Source organism: Haemorhous mexicanus, chromosome 11, assembly GCF_027477595.1.
Source record: "Haemorhous mexicanus isolate bHaeMex1 chromosome 11, bHaeMex1.pri, whole genome shotgun sequence".
Lineage (NCBI taxonomy): Eukaryota > Metazoa > Chordata > Aves > Passeriformes > Fringillidae > Haemorhous > Haemorhous mexicanus.
Genome location: NC_082351.1, coordinates 15,267,797 through 15,284,442, shown reverse-complemented (window position 1 = coordinate 15,284,442; position 16,646 = coordinate 15,267,797). Strand labels below are relative to the sequence as shown.

At 63.6% G+C, this 16,646-nt stretch overlaps 3 protein-coding genes across 4 annotated transcripts; all 3 read right to left on the bottom strand.

Annotated features, from left to right (window-relative positions):
- Positions 1-803: 803 nt before the first annotated feature.
- Positions 804-6,986, bottom strand: QARS1 (glutaminyl-tRNA synthetase 1). The gene is made up of 24 exons (XM_059856647.1): positions 6,815-6,986; positions 6,322-6,469; positions 6,139-6,248; positions 5,957-6,032; positions 5,615-5,679; positions 5,356-5,409; positions 5,101-5,158; positions 4,925-4,996; positions 4,696-4,781; positions 4,393-4,479; positions 4,185-4,284; positions 3,986-4,064; positions 3,755-3,863; positions 3,551-3,681; positions 3,332-3,424; positions 3,066-3,203; positions 2,905-2,992; positions 2,684-2,827; positions 2,508-2,612; positions 2,033-2,125; positions 1,676-1,803; positions 1,426-1,492; positions 1,094-1,219; positions 804-991 (listed from the first exon to the last, which is right to left on the bottom strand). Exons 1-24 carry the CDS (start codon positions 6,959-6,961, stop codon positions 941-943), a joined length of 2,355 nt encoding a protein of 784 aa, XP_059712630.1. The 5' UTR covers positions 6,962-6,986; the 3' UTR covers positions 804-940.
- Positions 6,987-8,012: 1,026 nt separating this feature from the next.
- LOC132332520 (epidermal differentiation-specific protein-like) lies at positions 8,013-9,071 on the bottom strand. Its single transcript, XM_059856938.1, has one exon. The coding sequence runs from the start codon at positions 9,069-9,071 to the stop codon at positions 8,013-8,015; it is 1,059 nt and encodes a 352-aa protein (XP_059712921.1).
- A 1,471-nt stretch (positions 9,072-10,542) lies between these two features.
- Positions 10,543-16,147, bottom strand: SLC6A8 (solute carrier family 6 member 8). 2 transcript variants are annotated; one of them, XM_059856648.1, is made up of 14 exons: positions 16,039-16,147; positions 15,546-15,764; positions 15,063-15,194; positions 14,194-14,467; positions 13,984-14,116; positions 13,602-13,736; positions 13,407-13,510; positions 13,178-13,302; positions 12,986-13,098; positions 12,769-12,906; positions 12,362-12,464; positions 12,173-12,273; positions 11,815-11,985; positions 10,543-11,056 (listed from the first exon to the last, which is right to left on the bottom strand). In XM_059856648.1, exons 1-14 carry the CDS (start codon positions 16,142-16,144, stop codon positions 10,925-10,927), a joined length of 1,986 nt encoding a protein of 661 aa, XP_059712631.1. In that variant the 5' UTR covers positions 16,145-16,147; the 3' UTR covers positions 10,543-10,924. The 2 variants fall into 2 exon arrangements, with proteins under 2 accessions (XP_059712631.1, XP_059712633.1); XM_059856650.1 differs by having other exon boundaries at positions 15,546-15,668; positions 16,039-16,099.
- Positions 16,148-16,646: the final 499 nt, after the last annotated feature.

Below are 16,646 nucleotides of genomic sequence, written 5' to 3'. Positions count from 1 at the left end.
CGGGTGCCGCCCGGCCCCCCATCCCCACGCAGCACCTGGGGCGAGGCTTCGAGTCGCGCCCGTGTGGGGCCGACGGCGGCCCAGGGGCTCCCTGGGAAGGGCGCTGAGGCCTCCGCGGCCTGTACCGGAGGGGCTGTGCCCTGCCCCGGGCGGCACCGCGGAGTGAAGTGTCCCCATGGAGGCGGAGAACGCCCCGCGGGACCGTGCCGGGTCTGCTTTAACGTGCCCATGTGCTCGGCGCGGCCTCGCCAGCCCCGGCCCCGCTTAAGGTGGCCCGTGAGGCTGGGCAGGGTCTCCCTCCACTTGCTTCACTTCCAGGGGCACAGACACGGAGCTCATGGCAAGGAGTTGATGCCAACTGCGCGAGGACACCGCTCTGACCCCCAACCCGGGGCCGAGCAAGGACCACCCCTCTCGAATCCACCTTAAGGGGGGAGGGCGCTCCTGCGGTGTTTGTACACAGTGTGCACACCCTGGCTGCAGCCCCTGTGCCCTGCCTGCACCGTCCCGCACACTCCCTGCACCCGCCTAACCTGCTTGCATCCCCCCGGAGACACCTCTCCATTCCACCCCAACACCCTTGACCCCCAGTCCAACCTTATGGTGCTGGCTGGGGCAGCTGCAGTTCCCGCGGGGTCACATCAGTGTTACACAGCAGATAGGAGCAGACTCTGTGCCCCCAGAACAAGGGAGACACCCCACATAGACACCCCGCCAAGGCTCATCGGGGGGCAAACAGGAGACCACTCCCACCCCAGCAGCCCAAGACTGAGCAGGAGAACAGGAAGCAGTGACAGTGCAGGGACAGGAATGGGATCTCCGTTTATTGAGGCAATGCTGTGGGGCCCCTCAGGGGACTGCACCAAGGCACGGTGGCACTGGGGGTGTGCAAGGACCCCCAAGGAAGCAACACCACGGCGGTGTAGCAGCAGCGTGTCCCTCAGGCCTTGCCAGGGTCCTCCTTGAGCGTCACGGTCCGGTTGAACACCATCTGAGGAGAAACACAGGGTCTGCTCAGCGCTCCATGGAGGGCAGGGGGTGCTTGCACAAGTGTGTGCAGGCTGCCTCACTGCCCCCATCTCACAGGGCTCACCTTCCCCTCCTCACTGTCGGGATCTACAGAGAAGTAGCCCAGGCGCTCAAACTGGAACTTGTCAAAGGGTCGAGCACAGTGGACAGAGCTGTCGACCAGGGCATTGTGCACCACACGCAGGGAGTCCTGGCAGGAGGGACAGCTCAGCCAGCACCCCTACCCTTCTGTCTTCTCCACAGCCCAGCTCCCCCCAGCTCCTCTTCCCCTTGAGACACAGTAAGGCCCTGCCCCAAGAAGGGTATAGGGTACATGGAAGTGGGTGCCTCAGGACGGGGTGCAGGAGGTCCCCACTTCCCCCCAGGCCTATAACCTCAGCTGCTGCCACTACTCACAGGGTTGAGGTCACTCAGAAAGCCACCAGGTACCTCCGATGGGTCCTCAGGATTTTTGTGCAAAAACCTGCCATGAGGTAAGAGTCTTATCCCAAAGCTGCCAAGTGAGGGGACATGGTGCCACTCATGGGACCCCAGAGCATCATTTCCCCACCAAAGGTCTGGGCAGACCCCAGCAGGGCCTGCTGCTAGGCTGCTGCTCCAGCACTGCTGAGCTTGTGCTGGCCTTGGTTGGCAGCGGGATACTCACAGCCGCTCGTAGAGCCGCACTTCACAGGCCAGTGGCACCGACACCCAGTGGATGAAAGCCTTGGGCTTTTCTGCCACATCTGACTTGGTGCAGGTCACCTCCAGCTCAATGACACGCCCACTAACGTCCTGAGGGAGAGGAGATGAGCTAAGCTGTCAGGCAGCAGTCTTGTCCCACCTTGTTCCCCACTGTGAGGCACAGGGCGGGCAGAGAGCAGCCACACAGGCAGCCTGAGCCCTCGCTGTGTGAAGAGCATCCAGCATGATATGACCATTGCTGTTCTTCCCTGCTGGAGCACAGTCATGTCCTGACATTCCATAGCCCAACCTCGTGTCACCAGTGCCCACAGCCACGCACCTTGATGACATTCTGGACGGTGATGATGTAGCCAGTGTGGCGCAGCCCCACCGGCTGCCCGGGGGCCAGGCGCTTGTAGCCCTTGCCTGCCTCCTGTAAGAGAGTTCAGGGCTGCATGAAGGGTCCCAGCATGGGCAGCACGTCCCCCCTCTAGCATGTCTCTCTGCCCCCACTCCTGCCATCCCAGGCATCAGTGATCCCAGGGCTGTTTGAACTCCTGTGTTGCTGTGGGACATTCCCACAGACAGGCCAGGTTAAGAACCATTGGTTGGACATGTCCTGGCCTGGCTGAGGGCAGCATTTGCCCAGTGCCCATCAGAGCTGCTGGTCCATTCGGGAGTCACAATCAGGTGCTCAACACCCGCCTATGACCTCTGTGTGCAGCACCAACACCACTTCCAGGGCTGCCAGGCTCCTGCTGCACAAGCTATAGCTCCAGGAGTGAGGGTAGTATAGCTCAGTGGGCCTGGCTTACCTCCCTGAAGTCAGTCTCCTCAATGTAGACAGTCTGGTGGAAGGGCACTTTGTGAAAACCACGGCTCTCATCAGCTGGAAAGTTGGGCACAAGGACCTCCAGTGCCTGGGGAGAAAGAGGGCTTGGATGCTGAGCTCAAGGAATCCCACTCCCACAGCAGCCCACGGCAGTCTCACCTTTGGAGCAGGGAAGTTGGTGATGGTGACCTTGAGGGGCTCCAGGACAGCCATGGCACGTGGAGCCTGCTCATTCAGCACCTCCCGTGCACAAGCCTCCAGCAGATGTGGCTCCATTGTCGCCTGGGCCACTGTCACACCAACCTAAGGAACAGTGTGCTGTGACCATGCTGGCCAGGGGATGCAGCCATCTGCCCTGTCCCACCCTACCCAAAGCCTACCCGTGCACAGAAGTTGTTGATGGCCTCGGGGGGGAAGCCTCGCCGGCGCAGCGCTGTCAGCGTGAAGAGACGTGGGTCATCCCAGTCCCTGAGGAAACACCAGTGTGACAACCAGGCATGCTCTGGCTGAGCCCCATCATGGCAGCTGGCCCTGCTCCTACCTCACAGCACCCGTCTCCACCAGGCGGATGATCTTTCTCTTGGAAACGACGGTGTAGAGCAGGTTCAGGCGCCCGTATTCCCACTGCACAGGACAGTAAACATCCAGAGCGTTGCACAGCCAGAAGTAGGAGGAGCGCCTGCAAGGGAGGTACAGGCACAGCCCAGCTCAGCCGCATGGACACGCTGTCCCCCAGCACTCTGGCAGCCACCAGGTGCTGCTCCCAGGTCTAGCTCAGCCCTGGGCCATGCCATGCATGGTGCTCACCTGGCCTGGAACTCCTTGGTGCAGAGGGAGTGCGTGATGTGCTCGATGGAGTCGCAGAGGCAGTGTGTGTAATCATATGTGGGGTATATGCACCTGCAATGCAGATGCATTCAGCTCAGGGCAGAGCACAGTGCTGCTCCACTCCTGATACCTCCTCACTGCCAGGAAATCCAGACCCACCCCCACCACATGTGCCAAGACATGGTAGGCCCTCCCTACCACTTGTCCCCAGTGCGGTGGTGTGGAGTGAACTTGACACGGTAGGCAACGGGATCCATCTTCCCATCCTCCATGACCAGCTTCATCCTCAGCGTGGCTTCCCCCTCCCCAAACTTGCCTTTTCTCATGTCCTGTGGAGACAGGGGAAGCTGTCAGCTGAGCCACAGATCCAGAGCCCACAGCACTTGCCCAAGGCAGGAGTACCTCAAAGAGCAGGAGTGACTCCTCCACAGGCCGGTCCCGCCATGGCGAGGGTGGTGGGTTGTGGCCCTTGATCTCCTCAACCTTCTGATGGCAGACATATGCCTGACCCCTATGGAGAGGAAATGCCATCACCAGACTTGAGTGACCCATCCCCTGGACAAGGGGGAGCCCTGACCACAGTGCAGGATATCAACACCAGCCCAGCACATTCCTACTGCCCCACACACTCACCTGCGGATGAGCTCCAGAGCCCAAGTGTAGAGCTGGTCAAAGTAATCCGACGCATGTGTCACTGCATAAGGCTGGTAGCCTGTGGGAATGGGTGAAATGGAACAGGTTGGAGGAACCCCAAAGGTCCAGCAGCAAGACCTGAATGCAGGGGTGTCCCTGGCACCTGGCTTGATCCTGCTCTCCCCACCCCGAGCCGTACCCAGCCACTCCACCATCTCCCGGATGGCTGTGAAGTACTTCTCCTCCTCCTTCTCAGGGTTGGTGTCGTCATAGCGCAAGAAGCACACGCCACCATTGGCCTGGGGATGAAGAGACAGTGAGCAGTTACTCCTTGAGAGACCACAGGGCCAGGCCAGCAGCCAAGCAGCGGGGAAAGGCAGGGGCCAGGGTAGCTTGGTGCTTTTTACCTTGGCATAGCCAAAGTTGAAATTGATGGCCTTGGCATGGCCAATGTGCAGGATTCCGTTAGGCTCAGGAGGGAAGCGTGTCCGTACCTGAAGAGGCAAAGGGGACACCTCTGTCCTTCAGCAGGAGATCTTTACCTTCCCTGACAGCAGTGACACTGACATGAGCCCCTGGCAATCCCGCAGAGCACCCTGTGCTGTGTGGGTGCTGCCTCTGCTGTGCCCCCTGTGAGCTGCATGTTCCTCACCCCCCTCCAGCTGTGTCACTCTCACATGAAACCGCTGGGCTGTGGGATATGGCCTCACCTGCCCACCCGTGATTGCCAGGTGCTGCTTCAGCAGGGCCATAGTGTTGGGTGTGACCACGTAGCCCTCAGTCTTGTAGTTCTCTCCTGCAGGTAGAGGATGAGCACTGCCCTAACCATGCCAAGCCCAGAGCAAAGGACCTGTCCAGTCCTCTGCAGCACGGAGAGCTGGGACCAGGCACAGAGCCAGTGGAGTGGCCCCACATATGGCAGTGGCACCTCACACTCACCTGGCTTGTGGAACTTCAGGGCTTCTCCTCGCAGCTGCTCCAGCAGTGACTTTGTCTCTGTGCCCATGTCACCTGCAGGGAGATGGGGCTGAGCTCCCTGATCACAGCTCCCAGGGCCCAGCTCGGAAGCAGGTCCAGCAGGAACTAAAGGGCTGGGGAAGAGGACAGTCTCTTACCATTCTCCACCACAGCCACTTTCTGTTTCTCTGCTGGGGCCAGACGGGCCTTTGCCACCTGCAGAGACCAGCACAGCATGCTGAGTGCCCAGCTGTAGCCCATACCTTCCCTTCCTGGCCCAGCCTACTGGCCCCAGCACTCCCTCTAGACCTGTACCCATGGAGGCAGCTCAGCCCAGAGCAGCTATTTGGGATCCTGCTGGGACACTTGGCAAGAAAACACCATCCAAGTCTGCAGCCTCCCCTTCTCTTTACCTTTGGCTTCTTTTCCAGATCAGCTTCTGTCTTTGGCCCAAGCAAATGCAGCACCTGGAGAAGAGTGACACAGTCAGGAGTCAAAAAGGCTCCTGGACTAGGTGTGTCCTAGGGTCCTGTCCAGCCATCACTCTGCTCACCCTGCCTGCACCTAGGTGGGGCAGGTTGTTCCCAGGGCTGGGCCCCTTAGGGGACTTGCAGACAGGTCCCACCCCAGTCACAGCACACCCAGGGGACCACAGCAGCACCTCACACCCACCTGCAGGTCCACTTCATTCTTGATGGTCTTCCCGTCTGCCCACCGCAGCTGGCTCCGTGCCTCCCCTGCAGACAGGGCACTCCGTGGGCAAGGGGCAGTGCCCAAGCCCGTGGGAGCTTCAGCCAGGGAGCTGATGCAGAATGCCACACCCTCCGCCCCAGGGCTGTCCCTGTTGCTGGGCACTATGGCCCTGCCTGTGTGGGGGATCTGGCAGGATGACATCTCCCCATGGCAAAGGGCTGGCTCTCAGGATTCAGGGGAGCACAGTGGCACTGGCAGTCAGGCACAGGGACGTGACAGCCACCAGCACCAGGCAGGGGCTGCCCCGGTGTCACCACTCACCCATCAGCAGCCCCATGTTGAAGTGGTAGCGCTCTGCCAGCAGCTCTGCTCGGTGCTTGCTGATCACAGCCTCCACCTGGGAGCAGCACAGGGACACCGGGGTGAGTGAGGCACGCAGGAGCACAGCAGAAGCCAGTCCAATGTCCCCTGTGCTGTCTCCACAGGGCCACAGCCCCACTCACCGCTTCCTCGATCTGCTCGGGGGTGATGCAGATCCCCACACCGCAAGCCCGCTCAAAGTCTGCCACGTCCAGGGGCTCCAAGGGGTGGCTCCTCACGTACTCCAGGGCAGCTGGGGACAGAGCAGGGATGAAGAGCGGGGCCCGCGGGGCCGGGGCCGGGCGGGGGCCGGGGCTGCACGGTACCGCTGAGCTGCAGGTCGGTGAGGATCTCCCTGCGAGCGATGTAGCCGACGAGGAAGCCGAGGTGTTTCGGGTCCTTGAGGCGGGCGGCCGCGTTGTACAGAAGCGTCCCGGTGGCCTTGTCCAGCGCCGGGCCCAGCGCGCTCCGAGCCTGTCGCCGCCCCGGAGAGCGTCAAGGCAGGACCAGTGCCCGAGCTCCGGCGAACCGGCGGCACAGGGGGGCAAAACGGGACAGGGGAGTGCCAAGGGCCGAGGCCGCTCGGCGGGATCGGGAAGAGGCGAAGCCGGGGGGTCCCGGGAAGGCTGGGGTCGAGGGGGTGACAGCGGGACCACGGTGCCAATATACCCGGGTGACACCGGAGATCGGGTTACCGGGTCCCGGGGTTGACACCGATACGGCGGTACCGAGTTCCCAGGGTGGCGAGTCCCCGAGTGACATCGGAGTGACGGGGTACTGGAGATCAAGGACCGGGGTGCGGGCTCGCGGCAGACGCACCTGCAGCACAGCCCGGCGCAGCAGCGCGCTGAGTGCCCCGTTGCGTAGCGTCTCCCGCGCCTTAGCCTCGCTGAGGCCGATGCCCGTGAACAGTCCCAGTGCCTCCTCCGCTTCCTCCGCCGCCATCGCTGCTGCCGCCGCCGCCATGCTGCCTCCTCCGCCCGGGGGCGGGGCCGTGCCCAGCCAACCGGCAGTGAGAGTGCTCCTTTCCGACCAATGGCAGGAGGGGACCGGCGCTGGCCGGGCCAATGGGCGCGCGGGAGGCGGGCTCAGCGCGCGGGCAGTTGCATCATTTAAAGTGACCGGCGGCGGCGGCCACGTGGGGGGCGAGGCTGGAGGCGGGCCCGGGGGCGGTGCGGGGTTCGATCCCGCCCGGCGCCCCCGCCTCCCGGCGCTCTGTGCCCCGCGGCTGGTGCCCGCGCCTCGGTGGGCCCTGTGCGTCTCCGCCTGCCCCGACGGCCCCGGGCACGGTCCCTGCCACGAGCCCGTGGGGATGCACTTGCCCAAGGTCCTGGGGTGGAGAGCGCGTCGCTGTGGCGGCTTCAGCACGGTGTATGCGGGGCCAGGCCGGCTCGGGGTCCCCTGCTACCCCGGATCGTGCGTGGTCCCTTGGCCCTGCCAACCCAGTGTCCGCCCTCTTCCCTCCTCCCCTGTCCCCCTCGCTGCCCTAGTACACCCTTCATCCCAATGTCCCCAGGCTTCCCTAGACCGGTGGAACTTTGGCTGCTCAGCCCAATGTCCTCCTGCCCACGCGCCCATCTGATGTCTTGTCCAGTCTGGCGTCCCCAGCTCTCCCTTTGCCCTGCCAGCTTCCCCAGCCTGGTATTCTCTAGCTCTTCCAGCCCGGTGTCCTCCACAACCCCACGTTTTCTGCCTCAGCCCGGGAGTCCCTGCCACAACCTGATATCCCCCCCGCCAAGCTTGGTGTCTCAGCTCAGTGCCCCCCTAGCCCAGTGTCCCATCCATCCTACTCCCACCTCAGCCCAAGTAGCAGGAGACTCGAGTGGTTGTGGAAGGGTGTTTATTGGAAATATGGGGTGGGAGGAGGCACCAGCAGGTCCTGCCAGCCAGAGCCACCGGACACAACCAGACAAGGCAGGTCCTGGCTCCTCCATGGGTGGGTGCTGGAATCAACGCTGGTGTCACAGTGAGTCCCACACCACGGAGGGAACAGCCATTGCTTGGCACCGGCACAGAGCTATGGTTCCATCCTGGTGCCAGGAACTGTGTCTGTCCCCTTGGTGGCCGCCTGCTCCCTGCCCGTAGCTGGCAGTGGCTTTAAGCTATAGCGGGCACTGACATTGGTACCTGAGACGCTGCGGTATTCGCCCATCTCCGTACGAACGCTCTCGTTCTGGGTGATGGTGAGCAGGACTGGCACGGAGAGCGTCACCTCCTTCCGAAGGACTTGGATGCTGAGAGCTGTGCGCGGGGGGATCTTCGCTGGCAGCTGCACCTCCACGCGCTGCCGGCGAGTGCTGCTTTCGCTGCGCCCTTTCTGAACCGTAAAGATGTTGGAGGCTTCCACGGTCAGCGTGAAGGAGAGCCCGGCTTTGAGGCTGGTGGCATTGCTGAAGTGGAAGCTCTGCCAGAGTGTGGTGCCGTACTCCCGGCTGCTGCTGGCCGCCAGCGCCTGCTCTGACTCTGTTTCGTTCACCCCCTCAATCTCATCCACCAGCACCTCCCGCTCTTCCTCCACCCGCTTCTGTTCCCAGAGGAGACGTGCTGAGACCAGGGGCCTCCCAGGCCGTAGTGGGCGCAGGTGGGACAGCCGAGACTGAAAGTTCAGCTCCAGTTTGTAGTCGGCGAGATGCTCGCCAGGCCACGCCAGGCAGTGCCAGCCTCCCCGGCCGGGATGCTGGTAGAGCAGCCAGACGCCTCGCTGCACCATGTGGGAGGCAACCCGGTCGTTGAAGTACCCATACGCCAAGTTGGTCTCCTCTGTCACCACCTTGCAGGCACCTTGAAAGTTGGGGTGCTCGTAGAGGGTGATCTGGGGGTCCCCCAGGTCATGGTGCACGAGGCGCAGTGCTGAGAAGCTGTTGGGCCGATCCACAGAGGGGTACTCGCCCTCCTCGAAGGCGTGTGGCTCTCCCTCGTATTTGGGGTCCGTGTAGGCAATCCACGGCTGCCCCTCCACCTTCAGGGAGGCGATGCAGTTCCCAAAATCCAGCTCGTGCAGGTCAGGCACGTCGCAGGTGAACTCTCGGCTCAGCCCCTCAAAGTCGGCGCGCTCATACACTGTGATCCGGTTCATGGTGCTGTGGGAGCCCACGCCTGCGAGGGCACAACAGGGGCCACGTCCCCTCCTCTGGGGTCAGGGGGTGCTACAGGAGACCCGTGAGGAAAGCCCAGCAAGCAAAGGCAAACCTCGGCACCCCTTTAACTCTTGTCCTCTGCCTTTCCTTTGCCCACCTCCTGCCTGGGACCCGTGCTCTCACCGTCTGTGCTGGCAGCACCCTGCAGCTGTGCCTTTTAGGAAGGGGTGGTGGGACCAGGGCGTGCTGTGGCACGAAGTGAAGGCGATGACATCGCTCGCCCCCGCACCCTGCACCCAACCCTTGTCCCCACTTTGTGCTGGGGAGTCAGCCAGGCCCCGCACGGCGGCCGGCACACCGGGATGCCAGCCGGTCCCACAGACCAGCCCTGCCGGAAAGTCCTGCCGTGCCCCAGGCACGTGAGGCTCCGTGCTAAAGAGTCACCATCAATTATCAGTGATGCTTCCGCCCTGCCCGCGCTAATTACAGCGTGCATCGCCAGTGGGGCAGGAACTGCTGGCTCACCCCACTAGGGTGAGAGGGCATCGTGGTGGGGCAAGCCGGCGCCCCAAAAAAAGAGCCTCTGGAACCCTGGTGATTCCAGCAATTGGATATGGACACCTGGCATGGTGGCGCTGCTCCAGCCCTGTCTCTGAGGATGACTGGGGTAGATGGGAGCACTTCTTCCCCCTTGTCACTTCATGGGGTGCCCAAGGCACTGCTGGGGTGGGATGCTGGGCACAGCAGGACACTGACATCAAACCGAGGCATTGGAAGGCAGCCACTCCAAGCACAGCATGCTGGTGGTTTCCTCCAGGCTCCATGCAGGTTGCCATGGCATGAACTGGAGCTGGCCTCCCCAGGAGCTATTGGTCTGGGGCACAGGGCACGTGCACTCTCTAGCTGGCACCCCGCTGAAAAAGGGCTCAGGCAGCTCACAGGTTCTGGGGCAAGGTTAAGCCTTTGACTTCTGGCTACATGCCCAGAGGCTGCCTCATCCACTTGACCACACAGCCCTCACAAGCCCAGAATTTTTCCCAAGGCAGAGTGCATGGAGTGGGGAGCCACAAGCTGGTACGAAAAGCTCCCAGTGGGGTACAGCTGGATCCTGACCCACCCCTTGGGGACAGTCAAAACCCTCAAAGCCTCTGGGCTAAAATCTGCCTCTTGGAGCTGATAAGCAAGGCCAGCCCTTGGCTGCATGGGGTCCCCCCTGTACCAAACCCTAGTCCCACCAGGGTTTGGTACAGCCTGCAGGCACCCACATCCTGTGGTGGAGAAGGATGGAGACCCCATTGCTCCAACAGCCTGTACCCCGCAAGTCACCCAAGAGAGGAACCCAGGTGTCCCTGAATTCTTGAACCCTATTCCCTTCAAACCTCTGTCCCCCAAAGGCCAGCGCCACCCCAGACCTCGCCCCTAAGTTGTCCGCTGCTGGTGCCCCACTTCCCCTGCCTGCAGTGCCAGGACTGCCAGGGTCTCCCAGTTTATTGCCAGATGTCGGGGCGGTTGGGGTTACACCAGACAAACGCTACGGGAAGCAGTTAGTGAGTGGGGGGCCATGGGGGCCGCGGGCAGGGGCCAGGGAAGGGCTGTCCCACTCACTCCCCCAGCCGGCGGCCTCTCTGCCATTCCCCCGGGCTGCCACGCTCCCCCGCGCCGGGGACCCCTCCTGTGCCCCGTGGCTGCCCTGGCTCCGTGGCCCCCAGCACCCCCCAGCTCGCTGTGTTCACCCCCTGCAGCGAGGCCGGCGGCCGGGGCGGCGCGGGGGGCACGGGGCAGCGTGGGTGGGTGGGAGGCGGTGCTGGCATTATTGCTATGGCGGGCGGGAGCAGCGCGACCCTCCCCACGCTCAGATCACAGTCTCGAAGAGCGTCGCCTTCTCCTTGGGGGGCTCTGGGGCCAGCAGCTTGGCTTCTGCCTCTGGCGTCAGGTACTCCAGGTGGTGTTGGCCCCAGACTGGAGTGGTCAGGAGCTGCCAGCGCTGTGGGGACATCATGTCAGCACCCAGGGACAACAGCACTGGGACTGCCTGGACCCAGCTTGGTGAATTCCTCGCAATGCACAGGGAGAGGAAAGGGATGGGATTTGGATGGGGGTGGAGGTGAGGCTGGGACAGGAAAGGGATTGAAATGGGATTGAGAAAGGGACAGAGATTGCACGGGGACAGGGATGGGACTGTGACACTGACAGGATTAAGACAGTGATGTCAGCAAGGATGGGGTTTGGGTGAGGCTGGGAATGAGACAGCAGTGAGGATAGGAATCTGATAGGAGTGAGAGCAATGAAGAAAGGAACAGGACTTGGATAGGGTGAGCCTAGGATGGGTAAAAGACTAAATGAGATTGAGAGAAGGACAGGAAATGTGGGGAGACAGTGATGGGGACGTGCCCAGGATCTGGCTGCAATACGGATAGGGATGGGATAGGGATAGGGATAGGACTGAGACAGTCAGACAGATGTAAACATTGGTGGGAATCAGGTAAGACTGGGAATAAGACAGCAGTGGGGGGATTTGGGTGGGAGTGAGACAATGAGGACAGGCACATGATTTGGATGGGAATCGGACAGTGATGAAAACAGGGATGAGACCCGGCTGTGGATGGGACTGTGATGGCAATGTGGATGGTGGAATTTGAATGGGGCCGGGTCTGGGCCAGGGACAGTACAAAGAAGGGGACAACCACGGCTGAAAATGGGGTGGGGACAGAGGCAGGAGTGATCCCGCTGCACTGCCCTCACCTCGCGCAAGGAGCCTTTGCAGCGCAGGAGCTTGTAGATAACAGTGCAGGGGATGCAGAGCATGGAGGAGAGTGCCAGGACCCAGCCGATGGCTTCCCCCCACCACGGGTACACGTATGTCTTATTGTATGTCAGCGGCTTGTAGTTCACCACGTGGAACACAAAGATGCCCTGGGTGGAGAGAGGGAGGTGAGGTCCCCATCCCGACGCGAGTCACCGCCGAGCCCCCAAGCCGCACGCTCGCCCCACGGCAGCGACACGCGTGTGCCGACAGCGGCCGCCGGGGGGCGCTCAGTGCCCGCGGCGCAGCGCGGGGCGGTGGCACACGCGTGTCCCCACGCGCGGTGGCCTCGCTCACCACGCAGACCAGCGGTGTCACCACAGCCCAGCACCACTTCATGACGGGCAGCGGCCGGTAGCCGATCATACGAGCCACATCGTCCATGAAGCGGTCGGCACCTGTGGGGAGGAGGGTGTCAGCTGGGGCACTTGTGTCCCACTTTGTGTCCCCCCTTATGTCCCCCTCCCCGTGTCCCCCTGGCCTCACCATAGACCCAGGCAATGACCACGCACTCCCAGAAAGCCTGCCACAGCAACGTGATCCCGCTGGCCGAGTAGTTGTCAAAGAGCTGGAATACGTACATGCCGCCCTGCCAGGAAGGTGCCCGTGTCACCAGCATTGTGCTGGCTGCCCCGCTCGCCGCCACACTGGCAAGTCATAGCTTTGCCAGCACCGGTACCCTGCCTGGCATGGACACCCTGCATGCCATGGGCACCCTGCTCCCACAGCACCCCTACGCCACAGAGACCCCCATGCCATAGGCAGCTCCACTGACACGAGGGCAGCAGTGAGCACCCACCCCACAGTGAGATATCATGGGAAGTGATGCCTCAGGAGCAGGCACAGGTGGCCGGTGTGGGGCTGGCCGGCAGTGTCCCTGCTGTGTCCCCCACCTGTGTGACCATGGAGAGGTCAATGAGGCAGCAGATGATGCAGCAGAGCGCAGCGGTGAGCTCACGGCGCAGCGAGCCAGCCCCCGGCTGGGGGAACAGGTCCAGGATGCCCGTGATGAAACCCTCCACACCGACAAACTGTGGCACAAAGCAGGGCTCAGTGGGGACGTGCCACCCATCCTCTCCCTGCTCCCCATCTCCCTGGCTGCCACCGCACCTGGCTGTCCAGCCCCAGCACGAGAAGCATGATGAAAAAGAGCGTGGCCCACAGCGGGGACAAGGGCATCAGTGTCACAGCTTTGGGGTAGGCGATGAAAGCCAGCCCGGGACCTGCAGAAGAGTGGAGTCAGAGATGCCACTCAAGGGGTGACACAGAAGACACAGTTGGCACCCACCATCCATCACTTACCAGACTCGGCCACCTTGGAGATGTCCACGCCCTGCTCAGAGGCCATGAAGCCGAGCACAGAGAAGACAACAAAGCCGGCAAAGAAGCTGGTGCAGCTGTTGATCACAGCCAGGATGTAGGCATCCCTGTGGGCACAGCATCTAAGGAAGTGCTGGGGGGCACTGGGGGACACACCAGGGGGGCACTGGGACATACCGGGGGGGCCTGCCTGCAGCTGGCAGAGCCCTACCTGTAGCAGTTGTTGTGGAAGCGGTTGTAGCTGCCCAGTGCGGTCAGGGCGCCCAGCCCAATGGCGTAGGAGAAGAACACCTGGGTGCCAGCATCAATCCAGACCTGGGGTGTGAGGGAGGATGTCACAGGGTGATGGGGGAGCCAGGGCATTGTCTAGCACCCAACTCCCTGCTGCTCTCCCCACTGCCCTCACCTGTGCCTCAACCAGCTTGGACCAGTCAGGTTTCAGGTAGTAGATGATGCCACCCAGCGCGCCAGGCAGTGTCACTCCGTGGACCAGCAGGAGGATGAGGACCACATACGGGAAGAGCGCCGTGAAGTAGACAATCTGAAGAGCAGTGGGTGGCCATAAGACCCCCCAGGCCAGGGCTCTCTGTCACGTGCCATAGGTGTCCTAGCAGGACCAGAGCTTGGGAATGTCCCCAGCAGCTGGAAGCACCTCCCAGACACATGTGGGACACGGGCCTCCCACCCCTGTGGGCTGTGGCACAGGACGGCAGGAGCCAACAGTGCCATGTATTGCAGTCTTTGCTCATGCCAGTGGCCCTGATGCATGTTCCCCTTGCCAGCATTACCTTCCCAGTCGACTTGACACCCTTCCAGATGCAGAAGTAGACAATGACCCAGGTGGTAAGCAAGCAAAGGATCATCTCCCAGTTCATCTCCCCTGGCTCGCTGAGCCCCCCAGAGAGACGCAGAACCTTGTTCCTGCAGAGTGGGGCTGTGCTGAGCACCGGCATGACACTCCCAGCCCCAGACAACACCCTCCTGGTTCCCATACTCACTCCCAAAACTCAATGACAGGTGAGCGCTTGTTGGTCATGTTGGTGCAGCTGAAGTTGGAGGTCCAAGTGCTGGTAGTGGTGTTAGTGCTGACATTTTGGCACAGGTCCAGGTTGAAGAGCTCCGTGCACTGCTCCGTGTTCCAGGAATGACCACAGGTGGCCCAGGGCAGGGTGTCCGTCAGTGAATGCACCAGGTAAAAGAGCCCCCACACCAAGATCATGATGTAGTAGGAGTTGCAGAAGAAGACGATCACCATAGAGGCCAGGCCTAAACCTGTGGCACGGGGGGATCAGAGCCCGCAGGCACCTGTGGGCATCTGGCAGCCAGCATGGAGTGGGATATGGGGTGCTGTAGGGATGGGGGAGGACAGAGGAGAACTGACAGGGACAGGACAGGGAAAGCTGGGAAGCTGGCAGTCCTGGACAGGACAGGAGAGAGCCGGTGGGAATGGGACAGGGAAGCTGGCAGCCCCAGTCAGGACAGGACAGGGTGGGGACAGCTGGCAGCATGGCACAGGACCAGGGGTGAGCCGGCAAGATACCTCTGGAGCTGGAGATCCAGCAGCTGCCCGGGATCCAGCAGCATGCAGGCAGGGAGCCACAGGGGCAGGCAAGGCAGGAAGGGCAGCACGGGGTGCCATGGGGCACAGGTGCACGCAGCTGCCATCCTTGGCCGCAGCAAAGGGCGGCAGTGGGACGCGGGCAAGGTGCAGGGGAGCAGGCAGGGCGTGGGCAGGGTGCTGCCAGCCCCAGCAGGCTGTGTGCAGCCGAGACACAGTCAGGGTGCAGACAGGGTGCCGGGGGCCCTGGCCAGGGTGCAGGGGCCGCGGAAAGGGTGCAGGCAGGGCGCGGACAGGGCGCGGCGTTACCCTTGAAGAGGGGGGCGATGTTCCAGGCGGCGATGCCCCCCTGCTTCATGAACTGTCCCAGAGCCACCTCCAAGAAGAAGATGGGGATGCCGCCCACGAAGACGATGAGCAGGTAGGGGATGAGGAAGACGCCTGGGGCCGGGGGCAGGGGACCAGCTCAGCCACCGCCGTCCCCCTGGCCCCCCCTTTTGCTCCCCTCCTTCCCCGTGCCGCCTGCCCGGACGCAGCGAATGGCAAAGGCGCCTCTGCGCCCTCCCCTTGCCGCGATGTAGGTCAGCACGGGCAGGTAGTCGGGGGCTCCCACGACCCCCCGCCCCGTGAGTGACTCCGGAACACCGCGGGCTGGCCCACGAGCCCCTCGAAGGCGCAGGACAAGCTGACCCAGCGTGGGGTGACCCCCAGGCACACACTCCGGGGCGGGAAAGTGGTGCCCCCCGCGCCGCGGGGCGCACCCCCGCGGCGTGGGGCGAGCACGAGGCTCACCTCCGCCGTTCTTGTAGCACAGGTAGGGGAAGCGCCAGACGTTGCCCAGCCCCACGGCGAAGCCCACGCAGGACATGATGAAATCCATCTGCCGAGTCCATGTCTCCCGTTCGGGGACGGCCTCTTTGGGGGGACCAGGGGGTCGCACCAGTGGTGCCGTCACTGTTCGCTCCTCGCCCGCCGTGGGGGGCTCTGTGCCCTCCGCCCCGCCGGGGCCTTCTGCCGAGACGGGGGTTGGGGGGATGCCCACGCCGCCGTCACGCGCGCCCGTGGGGGCGCCGTGGCGGGGGGGGAGCACCTCCCCCCCCCCCCCCGCGCGCCCCTCTCCGCGCGTAGGGGCGTGACGTCAGATGTCAGGCCGGCGCGTGACGTCACAATGCAGAGCGGTGACTCACCCCGCGGCGGCGGGAGGGGGCGCGCCGCGGTCGCGCGTGGCCGTGGGCACCCCTCTCCCCCTCCCCAAACTCATCCCTCCCCGGCGCTCCCCGCTTACCGGAGCCCGCGGGGGCAGCGGCGGCCGCGGCTGTGGCGGCGGCGGCGTCACGTCGCGGGGCGTCGGGCGGCTGCGGAGCGGCCGTGTCGGCGGGGACGGGGGGCATGTCGCGGGGGGCCGGGGAGCGGGGGCGGGTCGGGGGCGGCTCCGTGGCCGAGGGGGGCTCAGAAGCAATCCACGAAGCACTTGAAGGTGAGTCGGAAGAACCTCATTGAGGGCGGCGGGGCGCGGCGGGGCGGGCCGGGCCGGGCGGGCGGCTCAAGAGCCGGGCTGCGGGGCCGGCGCCGCGCGGCCGCTCCGGGGCTCTCTGCGCCGCGGCACCGGGCGGCGGCGGAGGCAGCGACCGGCCGCACCGCCCCCCGAGCCCCATTGGCCGCGCCACCCGCCCGCGGCTTGACGGGACTTGCAGTTCCGACGCACTGGCACCGGCCCCGGGGCGAGGCGGGGGGCACGGGGCGACAAGGCACACCCGGCGGCATTCCGGGCACTACGGACAGCGAGGGACGGCCTTATCAACGGTGGATACCGGGCACGAGGGACACAAGGCAGTAGCGCGCGCCCGGGGGCACCAGGGAGCGGAGCGCTAGGGACAGCAGGCGACAAGACAG

What these genes read in the sequence shown, in the direction of transcription:
- QARS1 (XM_059856647.1), bottom strand. Translation starts at nt 6,961, where the DNA reads ATGGCGGCGGCGGCAGCAGCGATGGCGGCGGAGGAAGCGGAGGAGGCA. An exon ending in TGCGCCGGGCTGTGCTGCAG is followed by an intron (nt 6,470 to 6,814) that starts GTGCGTCTGCCG and finishes GGGCGGCGACAG; the next exon opens with GCTCGGAGCGCGCTGGGCCC. An exon ending in GTGGAGACGGGTGCTGTGAG is followed by an intron (nt 2,993 to 3,065) that starts GTAGGAGCAGGG and finishes GTGTTTCCTCAG; the next exon opens with GGACTGGGATGACCCACGTC.
- LOC132332520 (XM_059856938.1), bottom strand. Translation starts at nt 9,071, where the DNA reads ATGAACCGGATCACAGTGTATGAGCGCGCCGACTTTGAGGGGCTGAGC.
- SLC6A8 (XM_059856648.1), bottom strand. Translation starts at nt 16,144, where the DNA reads ATGCCCCCCGTCCCCGCCGACACGGCCGCTCCGCAGCCGCCCGACGCC. An exon ending in GTGCTACAAGAACGGCGGAG is followed by an intron (nt 15,195 to 15,545) that starts GTGAGCCTCGTG and finishes CCCCGGCCCCAG; the next exon opens with GCGTCTTCCTCATCCCCTAC. An exon ending in TTCCACAACAACTGCTACAG is followed by an intron (nt 13,303 to 13,406) that starts GTAGGGCTCTGC and finishes CTGTGCCCACAG; the next exon opens with GGATGCCTACATCCTGGCTG.